General features: G+C 24.0%; 1 protein-coding gene across 1 annotated transcript; it reads left to right on the top strand.

Moving 5' to 3' along the window:
- The first annotated feature begins 7921 nt into the window (after window positions 1–7921).
- On the top strand, window positions 7922–10145 carry LOC126908006 (uncharacterized). Its single transcript, XM_050689808.1, has 5 exons — window positions 7922–8334; window positions 8476–8756; window positions 8817–9124; window positions 9182–9359; window positions 9426–10145. The coding sequence occupies exons 1-5, from the start codon at window positions 8270–8272 to the stop codon at window positions 9629–9631; spliced, it is 1038 nt and encodes a 345-aa protein (XP_050545765.1). The 5' UTR covers window positions 7922–8269; the 3' UTR covers window positions 9632–10145.
- The last annotated feature ends 2467 nt before the right edge of the window (window positions 10146–12612 follow it).

The raw sequence follows: 12612 nt of genomic DNA, 5'->3' as shown, positions 1-12612 counted from the left end.
CATACATACATACATACATACATACATACATACATACATACATACATACAGGTGAAACTAATATAAGCGTGTTAAAAATGTTCAAAACTTTATACGAATTTGTTCAGTTTAATCACTTAAACTTAACATTAATTCTTAATAATTTTTGTTTTAATTCCTTTTTTAAAATTGTAAATGAGGAAATCCCAAAAAAAAATCTGATTTTTAAAATCTTGATTTTTTTTCTTAAAACTGATTGTTTTTATTTGGTATATTTTTTTAGTAAATCTACTCCTTGAATTTTCCATAAAGAGGAATTCAAAATAGCCTGTTTTGCATAAAAAGTAGAACTTTTTAAACTTATGTTTTGAACATATTCCGGAAATACGTTGATGTTCAAACATATGTTAAGTTAAAGATTTTTGTGTACTGTAAATTAAAAAAAAATAATTTGTCCTGACGACTTATATTCTAGGTGCAAATGGTTGCTAAAATTAAAAAACATAAAATTTTAGTGATAACATTTTCGATTTTATATTTTATTTTTAGCTTCGATGCGAAGCTGAGAAGGTATTAGTTTTACTAAGATGTGTTTTTTTTTTTTTTTGTGTCTGTTACCACTTTTCAATGATACGTCAAAAGAACACAAATCATATCTAGTCGAAGACATTACCCTCAAAAATTGAAAAAAAATAACTCGCTCCCCGTAAATGGGGGAAACCTCCAAAAAAATTACCAATTTTAAAAATCGCTAATTTTCAAACATTTTTTTACTAAAAACTGCTGTAACTTTTTCAAAAATTAACAAATCAATATAATTCTTTTTTTTATAGATGCATGATGTCATTACCTATCATTTGGTATTTTTTTTTTATAAATCTGACTTTTTACCTGCCCACAGGGGGGGATTTAAAATGACAACTTTTTTACAAAAAATTAACTTTTTCAACTTAACTTTTGAAAATGTTCCGGAAGTCTGACACTTTTATATATATCTTAAATTAAAGCTAATGTAATATGCTTTATCATGAAAAAAAAAAATTTCGCACTTTATCTTATCTTCACGGCGAAAATGGTTACCGAATGCTATTTTTGTGTGAAAATTTTCGATTTTGTATTTTACATTTTTAACTTTAAAATGCTATAACTTTTTGAAAAATGTATGGATCAACACAATTTTTTCATGAGAAGTAGTATTTATGTACATCTTTCATTCGACATACTTTTTTTTTAAATCGGACTATTTTCCTATATACAAGAGGGGTTTAAATCTTATAAATGCATGTAGAAAGTAGAACTTTTTCAACTTAACTTTTGAAAGTGTTCCGGAAAGTCTGACACTTATATATATATATATTAAATTAAAGCTAATGTAATGCACTTTATTATGGAAAAAAAAAATGTCGTACTTTATTTTGTCTTCAGGGTAAAATTGGCTACCGAATGCTATTTTTGTGTGAAAATTCTCGATTTTGTATTTTACATTTTTAACTTTAAAATGCTATAACTTTTTAAAAAATGTATGGATCAACACAATTTTTTTATGAGAAATAATAATTTTTAATAATTCCTTTTTCATTCGATATACTTTATCTTTATCAATATATTAATAACGAACTAGCAGATCATGTTGCTTTTGGAATAATCCACCTATTTTTTAAAATTAAACACTATCTAAAGATTTGCATCGAAGCGTTTTTTATGATAGTGATTTTAATCACTGTCAGATATCATTATAATTGATCCAAATATGTCACCACTGTGCCGCGCCCCCCCTGTGCTGGGTTTTTTTATAGTGATTTTAATTATTGTCAGATATCATTATACTTGATCCAACTATACAACGGCACCACTGTGCTGGGTTTGGTTGGGTTTTTTAAATATATATCGACTAAGCAATTCTAATTTACCTTTAGATATGTATTGCAGATACAACTTATTTGTCTTAATCTATACAGAGTGATTGCTTTATCATAAACTATTCGATCACTCTAAAAATATACAATAGTGAAAAACATTTTCTTTTTTTGAGTTATGTATATTTCTTGATTTATAAGGTAAAAATTAGTTTTTAGAATCATCAGTATATAATTAGCATTCATAATGGTAACATTTCCCCCAAAATACGTATCCGCGACTTTCTAGTTACTTTTTTGTGGTTAAATATTTTTAATATAATTTTTTTTGTTTTAAATCAATATTTTTAGTATAATTTTAATTTTAACTAGTTTATAAAATAGAAAATAATCTAATTAGGAAAATGACTGGTCGATAGTAACTTTTAGACCAATAATTTGGTCATTGTAGTTTTTATCTCTAGGAGAGTTGAAGAGTACGGCCGTTAAATGATTAATGTTAAAAATAAGAACCTTCACTCTTCAACACTAGTCTACCTTTGAATTGTTAATAATTTCTGAAATATTAGTCTAAAAATTGTTATCAACCATTTTCATTTTCATAATTAAATTATTTCCTATTTTATAAGGTATTTAAATATGTATGTTGCTATTTAAAAAAATAAAGTTAACACTCTAAGTTACAAGGGATGATTTTAAAAAGTAATTATTATCTGATAAATCAAGAAATATACGTAAATAAAAAAGAAAAAAATTTCACTTATTTTTAGAGAAATCAAGTGGTTTATGATAAACTAATCAACCTGTATATAAAAAATGTTTCAATAAAAATAAGATATTAATTTTCATGGAAATTATTTAAATTGTTAAGATTTTTAAAGGAAGTAATTATTTGGTTCAAAACACTTTACAATATTACAATGTAGTTGATTAATTTTTTTTTTCATTCCTTTAGAGATAAAATATTTTAAATGAAATTTTCGATAGATGTTCGCTGACCATATAGTGTTAATAGGAGAAAATAGGGAGGAAATTAATCAAAGGTTAGAGGTGTAGAGATCAGCTTTTGAAGAAAGAGGTTTGAGAATAAGTAATAATATAAGGATTAAGACAGAGTATATAGGGTACGAGTTTGACAAAAGAGAACACGAGGTAGGTGAAATGAGGAAAATATTGACAATATGCGAGGACCTGATAGGTGAAGTGGATAGTTTTAATGAAGCTTTTTAGTTGGAAGGAGGTTAAATATATAAAAATAATATTTTCATAGTTTTGACATATCATATATCAAATTTGTTTATAGGAAAAGTATTCTCAGAAATAAAATAATATTAATTATTATTTATTAGTAATAAGAAGTACATTTTTACTAATACTATGAAGTATTATTTATATTAAAATAATTTATAGGAATGATTCAAAAGGAAAACTATGATAATAATATTATTTTAAATAAAACTAGAGAAAGGTTAAGTTAAAATTAATTTACGTAAATAAAGACTTATTAAATGAACATTCATATCAACAATTTAAATAACCTAATATGAAATAAAATATAATACATTAATATTCATTATTTATTTATAACCAATCATAACTTGATATAAGCATAGAATTTTTTATTGAAACATCTAGTTTTTCAAATTTTAACTTCATTTTTAAATAATTTTACACATACTGATTAACTTTCTATACCATATGATTAGTTCTACGCTCAATTTTAATAAGTACCATATTTGGAATATACTTTATATGGGTTGACCTACTTGTACATGCCACGCAAAAATCTATGCCAAACAGTTGTTAACTATATATTTCATTGAAATAGAGATAAAAATTTTAAAATGCATCGCATCAAATCCACTTTTAAAGTCGAAATAAAGGAAAATGAAAAAAAGATCATATACATTATAAAAATTGTAATAAGATAATTGGTACACAAATAACAATATAAACAATCAATTAGATGGCGATAAAAAATAATAATTAGTTAGCTTAAAAATAATTTTTTTTTTAACCCAAACTTTTAAGTTTCTGAGAATTAACCAATAAATAGAGCACCTTTTTTTGTAAAAAAAACTAAAACAAAAATATTGTTTAGTTGAGCTACATTTAAAAAATCAATTAAATTATACATTAACCATTAAATTTCTTAAGATCTAAAAACAATAAATAACTTACATCCTGGTTTTGAACCGTTTTTTTTCGTACATCTATATGGTTGGTAAGTACCATGATATTGCTGGGGTTGTATTTTGCCATAAATATTTTTATCCATTTAAAAGTTATTGAATGTAAATTATTTAATAAACGCACAAATTATGAAAACAAAAAAAACCGACAATACCATCGACGGACGACATAGAACTGACGTTGCGCATGCTAAGGGTCCTGATTTCCGGGATTTATTTTTATCTAATAGGAGACATGCCAGAATTACATAAGCCGAAACTGCTTTAAGTTATCATTGAAAAATGTATACAAATAAAACTAAAATTTAAGCAACAGATTTAACAAAGTAACACAATGTGTGTCAGCAGTAATGGGACTGAATGTTATGAGTGATACAATAAGCATTCCTGAAGGCCAATGTAGTTGTCGGCAAATAAAAGTTTAAGCATCGGCTATATGTGACCATACGCAACGAGACACTTGTATAAACAGGATTATTATTTAATGTGGCCATGTGGTCAAGCCACGATTAAGTATAATTAGAAAAATTAATACATTTACAGTTTTGCATTAAAGCTAAAAAATTATTGTACACTTATAAAAAGTATTAAATAAATATATATTTTAGATTCGATGTGTAAAGCTATTGGTTTTATCCTGTCATTTTTTTTATTTGATATGATTATACGGTCAAATTTAATGTAATCTATTATTTAATCAAAAGAATTGTAAACATTTTCAACAAACATATTTTAAAAAATTAAAGAAGATATAGTAAATAACATATCTAGCCCAAAATGAGACGAAGTAATAATTATCATTTTATACCATTATGATAATTATAATTAAAAAGCCAGGTCCATAAACTAGTTACTTATTTGAAATTCATGCTTTTAAATTTGCTAATAATAATTTATAATGTAATTACAGTGTACACAGACACATTTAAAATTTTGCTTAATATGTAACGTAGAAGCTTGTTGTCATGGTAGAAATAAGGTGATACTACTATAAAATAAAACAGTTTATTTATTCGGTTACGTTTATTTCACTTATATAATAGTACTAAGTTGACAATTAAACAGTATGTATAATATTTCGTGAATGGAAAACAAATAATTATATATATATATTTATACATATATATTACACAATAATGCCGATCTCTAAGTACCACTAAGGAACATAGCCTTACCTTTAAATGGGCTGGGTGGTTGTTTGATATGTTTACCATATAATTAACCATTTTAAGTAATTAAAAAATGAATGCTTGTGTACTGTCTTTATAAATTTGTAACTTTATAAAGAATTTAATTATAAAAAATTAAGTTGTTGAAACTTTATAACCTAATTAATAAGTTTTATTTAATAGAATTATTTACAATAATTATTAAAAATTTAATAAGCAAAATATACAAATCCTACCGTTTATTAATAGCTCCACTGATTGAAAGGGAAAAAAAGTGTATTATCAATTGATATTTGTTTAAACTTAATATCCAAATATGAAAATAATTTGTATATTCTATAATAAAAAAAAGGTAAACTAAACATTGTAAATAAATTAAACTCAAGTCAATCTTTGAATATTTTTTCTATAAATGGCTAAAAAAAAAGTTGGATACCATCAACGGTTTTTTCTTTAATTACCAAAAAACCAATCAACAATAAATAACTTAGTTTTGTAAAGAATTTATGCCTTAATCAATTTTTTTCAATTAATAATATATGAATTTGAAATCTTCTGTGCAAAAATATTACAACTCCATTTTTTCTATAATCACATTTTGAAAGTTCTTAATTAAGATTAAATTTTTATATACATCTATTTAACAAAAAAAGTTACAATAAATATAATGAAAAATATAGTAGTTTTTCAATTTTTTTTGGATATAAAAATACTTGTTAAAAATGTCTAGTTTTCTCAATTTCCTAGAAATTATTAAAAAATGGAGTCATCTTGTTTCTACACAAAGCCTTTCAATTTTGTTTTTGGTTAAACATAAAAACTAACAGAATAGGAAGTAAAAACATTTTGGGAGTTTTATATTTAAAATATAATACATATGATAACCAAAAGCTTGAGATTAGGAGATTAGACCTTCATGGAAAGGGATTAAACATTAGTCAAAGACGAATTTTACAGAGTATGAGTATTGATAAAGGAGAATATGAGGTATTGACAATAAGCTAGGACGTGATAGAAGAAATGGAAAGTTTTAAATATTTAGGATTAGTTGTGCAAAAGAATGTTGTTATTAACGAGGATGTAAGACACAGGATTAAGAGCGGGTGGGTGAAGTGGAGAGAATTGTCTGGTATGTTATGCAACAAGAAAATCTTAATGAGACTAAAAGATAAGTTTTATAAGACTGTAAAGAGTCTGTCTATTTTGTATGAGTCAGAGTGTTACGTTGTTGATAAGAAAGTAAAGCAGAGATATGAATGCTTCTATGGATGAGGAACGATTATGTAAGAAAAAGCTTAAAAGTAACGTCGATTGTGGATAAGATAAAAAAAATTAGAATTCGATGGTTTGGTCATATTATAACGACAAAGAAATCAGAAGCTGTATAAATGATTATGAACATTGAAGGAAGAAGAGGAAGAGGCATACCAAAAAAAAGCAATAATTTACTTTATCCCAAAAGTAATTTGGGATGATATGAATACTGCTGGTATATATAAAAATAATGTTGGAAATCACGTTAAGTAGAAGTTTAGAATATGAATTGCTGACCTCATAAATAGTTAGGATAAAGGTGAAGGAGAAGAATACATAACATAACAACACATTAGTCAGACATATTTTTTAGTTTTATACAAATTGGTTAATTTTTACACTAAATACACATTCTATAGATTTTATACTTATTATTCTTAATTTTGTGTTTGCAATTTTATTTTAAAAGTTATATTTTTAATTTAATTTAATTTTAATAATAAATTATACTCTATTCTATAGATAATTTCAAAATTAAATTAACAAACAACATTAAATTTAATCTACATTTAAGTATATGGGCCTTTTTACCCAAAAATTTTGATGGATTTTTTGGATCCATGCAAAAATGATACATGATATTGGTTAAGTTGATAGTACAAGCAATTTGATATAAAACAAGAGTTAAATAATTCAACTCTTACTTATGTACTGTACAATGTAATAATTATTATAACATTGTACAGTACAAACATACAAATATAGTAATATATTACTTAACTTTGAATAAAATACAAAAATAATAAACTATTTATAGTTGAACAACATATTGTAAATATTTCATAAATAATTAAAGGTCTAATATTTCATGCATTTATCAACTTTCTTTCATGAGTCATAAATAAACATTTTTATTTAATAAAATAAATAATATATATATACAAATTAAAAAAAAATTGTATATTATGAAAATACAATTTAATGTTAATTTTAAAATTGTATAAGAAAAATAAATACCTAAAAAGTTTTAATAAATTAAATTTTCGAAAATTTTACTAAATCAAAATAACATACTTAAAAATATTACTGGTTTTATATTTATATAGAATATGATTATTTATTGCAATAAATTTTTAAATAAAAATATTTACCTAAATCGTCCATTGCAATACAAAAATATTTGTGAATTTCTTCAAATCTGCTAGCTAAAAATGAGTTGTAAATAAATTCTACTTTTCTTCATTTAAACATTTATAGTTTAAGACTTCGTAATGTTTGAAATTCTTTAAACTATTATTATTATACTATAGAACACGTAAAAAAATATAACAATCTAATCAATGTTTATAATATGAACACGTTATCAAAACACTATCAGTTCAAGAAATATTAACGCAATGTTGCCGATTAACCAAAAATTAAAACAGCTGATAGATATACTTTACCTGTTATCTCTATAACACCCACACACTTTTCTATGATCATTCATGGTGAGTTCATTTAACAAATATATACATACAAACGCGCATATATACACGCCATACTTATTAACATAATTCCTGTGCGCTTGTCCCCCGCCGACCAGACTCCTCACTGGTTCGTACTTTTGTCCCTTTCCCTCTTCTTAGTGAATTCAACAGGCTATTTTTAACCCCTACACATGCACATATCATTCCTCTTTAGATATTTCTGAGCACATGATGCGGCTCGTTATTCCACTCAATGTGCTTCATGGTCCTCCTTTACACAATTGAACTTTACCCTTATCCCCATCCAATATCCTTTAAATAAATTACAATCGAATCAATCCTTAAAAACAATGGACTCTAGTGAATTCATAACTACTGACAATTACGCCACTTTATCCAAAGAAACAACTTTCAAGTAAGTAAATTTATTTTGGTTTATGTTCCATGAATAAAATTGATTTCAACAACATATCTTCTTAATATTATTAATGAATTTTTAAAATTATTCTTGTATGGATTTTTATTCATCATATGAAATGAATATTGATATTTTCAGCGATCCAAATTTCTTTGAAACTACTGTTGAACCATTATTGGTTCCTGGCCGTGAAGGTGACCTCTGTGAGTGGCTAAAAAAAATTGGTCTTATTGCTAAAGAACAAAAATGCCCTAATACTGAATGCCTCAACATAGATAAAATGCAATGGCATCGAGCTCGAGTTGTTGACAAATATAACTGGGTGTGTTTGGAATGTAAAAAAAAAGTTCCTGCTAGACATGCTTCTTTCTTTTCAGATTTTAAATGTGAATTAGGATATGCTCTTAGAGTAATAGATGGTATATTATTACTAATTTTGATAATACATGTCATTATAAATTGCATATATTAATGTTTAGGTTGGTGCAGAAACTTGCCTCTTAGTGATGTAGGTGGTGAGGGCCGTGTAAAAGCAAATGTAGCTAAACGGATATTTAATAGTTGTGTACAAGTAGCAGAATGGCATTTGAAAAATATGATTGGTGAGTTTAAACTAGGTGGGCATGATGTTGTGGTTATTGTTGATATATTTCCTGGTGGAAATATGAGTTTAAATACACCTACAACTTCACACAATAATAATTTTTCTAAAAGAGTGTTATGTATTGCTGATACTGCACATGTACCTGTACGGGTCTGGGCTAATCTATTGGAAGGCTCTAATAAGGTAAATTAATCTAACTATTCTTTATTTTTTTTTTATATCTAATTCATTTTTATTTAGGAGAATTATAAGATAATAGAAATGGTAAAAAACCATGTAATGCCAGGTTCAACAATTGTAACAAATGAAATGCTTTATCCATTATTACGAAACCTTCCAAGTATTGGAGAAGTCATTAGTACAGAAGCACTTATAAACCTTGATATAAACCATGATCAAAAATCTTTAAAGAATTTAGGTAAGTGATTTTATGTAAGAAAAGTATTAATTTTTATAATTTTAAAAACATAAATATATGTTATAGAGACTATTTGGGCTACTACAGTTGATGCATGTATTCAAATACAAGATATGTCGTCCACACATGCTGAACAGCATTTATATGAATTACAATGGAGACAAATGTATGGATTCATAGCTTTTTCTTCCATTATTCAACAAATAGTTGAATATACTGAGTATCACAATCCAATACGTACTCCCTTACCTAGCATTTGGCCATCAAATTAATGTATATAAAATATTTTTTTAATGATCAACAAATCCCACCGCTTAAGTTTAACATAGTATATGTGAAATTTATTTTTGATCTTTTTCATGAAATAATAGAGTTGGTTGTATAATATATAACAAATATTTATTACATATTAAAATTTGGTTGAGAAATTAAAATTATTACTAGATTAGAAAAAATGAGTTTCTAAAGAAAATATGTGGTCAAGTTTTTTTTAAACATTCTTAAACTTTACACTAAGCATTTTACTGATGCTCAAAAATGATATCAAACTACATAATGTTGCCCCTACGTTATGGTTTCTATTATTAAAAGCTATAACATCTATATAGTAAAATATTACAAAAAAGGTTTAAATTTCATTTATAACCAATAAAGACTTATTTTATTGCCATAATATTTACTATAAAATTAATTTTTGGGGTATGAAAATTATTGTATATTTATTTAATATGTTCAATTAGTTTATACATTTTTTAATTATGTGAGAATATATTGACTTAAAAATGAGGAATAATTTCCTACAGTCTATTTCTAAGTTTATTATTAATCTTTAATAATAATTTACGCATCCTATTTTTTTACATTTGAAGTTCATTGTTTTGGTCTATTTTTCAATTTATTTATTCAATAATTTTTAATTGTATCATTAAATTATGATAAATCAGTAATTATCACTAAATTTAATAAAATTGGAAATAGTGTCGTTTAATGGATTAATTGTATCCACTATCATAATTTAAATAAAAATAATTTATTTAATTTGAATTGATGAATTAAATTTTTATGAACATGTTACCATATACTATATTGTATGTCATATGGATTTATTTATGTGGGAATCTATTTTATCAATATAAAATTAACACCCTAAATTATACATCACACTGCCAATTAAAAATGTTACTACTATACAACTTTTAAATCAATGTGGTGATGATTACTGTTGAAGACTGGATTATTATTTGTAAAATTGTTATTTTAATTTTTAAAATTAGGTGCCATAGCATAAAAATATGTAAAATTAGAATATAAATATATTATAAGATAGCAATATTTTTAATAAATATATATTTATTTTATAAAATACAGGGTAACAAAACTGTGTAATAATCATTTCCTAAAATTAATTGTTAATTTTTTCTTATTATTATTTATTTTACGCACTATTTAAATGAAGACTTTATATATATATATTTTAAATATGTCAAGTGATCGCATACAGAAATTATAATGGTTTATAGTTACTTTGATTTTGTAGATAACATCACATATATTTAGTTAATGAAATCCATGTATATAATAGAAAATCAATTTAAAATTTCAAATGAATATGTTTATTTTTATAATTAATGTAATTAAAAACTAAAGTTTAGTTAAGTATTTTTATATGTAAATGGTACTTGTGAATAATTGTACTAAAATGAACTTAGTTACTATCATTACATATTTGTTTATGGGTTAATAAATAGTTTTATGTAATAATTCCTTAAATTAATATTTTATTCAAGATTTTGCAAATAATTAAAATAGTAATTTAATATAAATTATTTACAAACTAATAAATTATTTAATTTATGTAACTTATCTAAATAATGACAATAATTGAAACTACTAAGTGCCTCATGTTAGACTGTTTTGATTTTAAGATTTATTTATGTTGTTATCTATAGTTATTATATTACTTTACTTTATTTAAAAATATTTTCATAATTATAATATGGTTTAACAATAGTACACTCAAATTTTACTTATAATGTTAAAACTTTTTATAAAAAATTTAATTTAAAAGTTATTTTAAGTTTTCAATGTTTATGTAATTTATTGTACCAAAGATTTTTATAGATGATTTTATAATATCTAAATACCATCATGATAAATTCAATTTAAGATCATTAGTGATTAAATAATAAAATAACATATTAAATAGATACCTCATTTTAACATAGTACAAATTCTGTTTTTTTTTTTTTTTTTAGTACTTTCTTAGGGATATATAAAAAAATTATATTAATATTAATTTTTCTGCACGCTATCCCTACATTTATTAATTTTATTATTATTAATTTTTTGCTTTATAAAAAAGCTTATTTCCCTTCAACACATAAGATATATTACACAAATTTTTAAATATGAATGGATGCATTAATTTGAATAAAGAATTACTCTTCAATTTTCAATGTTTTAGTTAAAATTTAAAATCTTTTTTATGACTTTTTTTTTTTTAAGTAACTAGTTAGTTTTGTTCAGAACTATGTCTTCCTCTGATTAGTTATTTTTAACAAATGATTTTTTATATATAAAAAATGTACAAGTTTATATAAATTAATATTTAATATGACTGTTATATTAAAATCTATAAATATAATTTTACAGAATATCTCAAGTTGTAATAAGTGAAATTATCAATGTATTTTTACTTAATTTTTAGTTGAAAAGCTATTGGTTTTATTTTCCCCATTTTTTTTTTTCTTTTTTTTTTTTGTATTTGTTTGTTTCTTGTTAATTATTTTAATAGATTAAGTTCTACTGAACTAATTTTGTTCAACAATACATCAAAAAGTTGTAGCCACCAACGCCATACTTTTGATCATTTCCCCCTTAGTCCTGGTAATAAAGATAAATGTTCCAAAAAATGATAGCTGTCATAAATTAGTTAATGTTGATATTTTTAGTGTTCACTTTATTTTGAAATAACTTTTGAAAACTACGGATTATTGAAAATTTTTTATAGATAATACTTCGACCATATGTCTTACTCTGTTGGTATACTTTTTGAAAATAAATTATTAACCGAAATTTTGTGGTGGCTCAAAAATAATATATATTTTTTTTTTCTTTCGGCTTTTTATAATATCCCAAAAAACATATTTTCTTCAACTTGCATTCAATTAAATCAAATTTAATATACTTCATAATAAAAAATAACTATAATAACTCGATTACCAAAAAAACACATTAGACATAAAAATAGGTA

Source organism: Daktulosphaira vitifoliae, unplaced genomic scaffold (genome assembly GCF_025091365.1).
Source record: "Daktulosphaira vitifoliae isolate Bord-2020 unplaced genomic scaffold, ASM2509136v1 Scaffold_5, whole genome shotgun sequence".
NCBI lineage: Eukaryota > Metazoa > Arthropoda > Insecta > Hemiptera > Phylloxeridae > Daktulosphaira > Daktulosphaira vitifoliae.
This window is presented reverse-complemented; position numbering and strand designations above follow the sequence as displayed.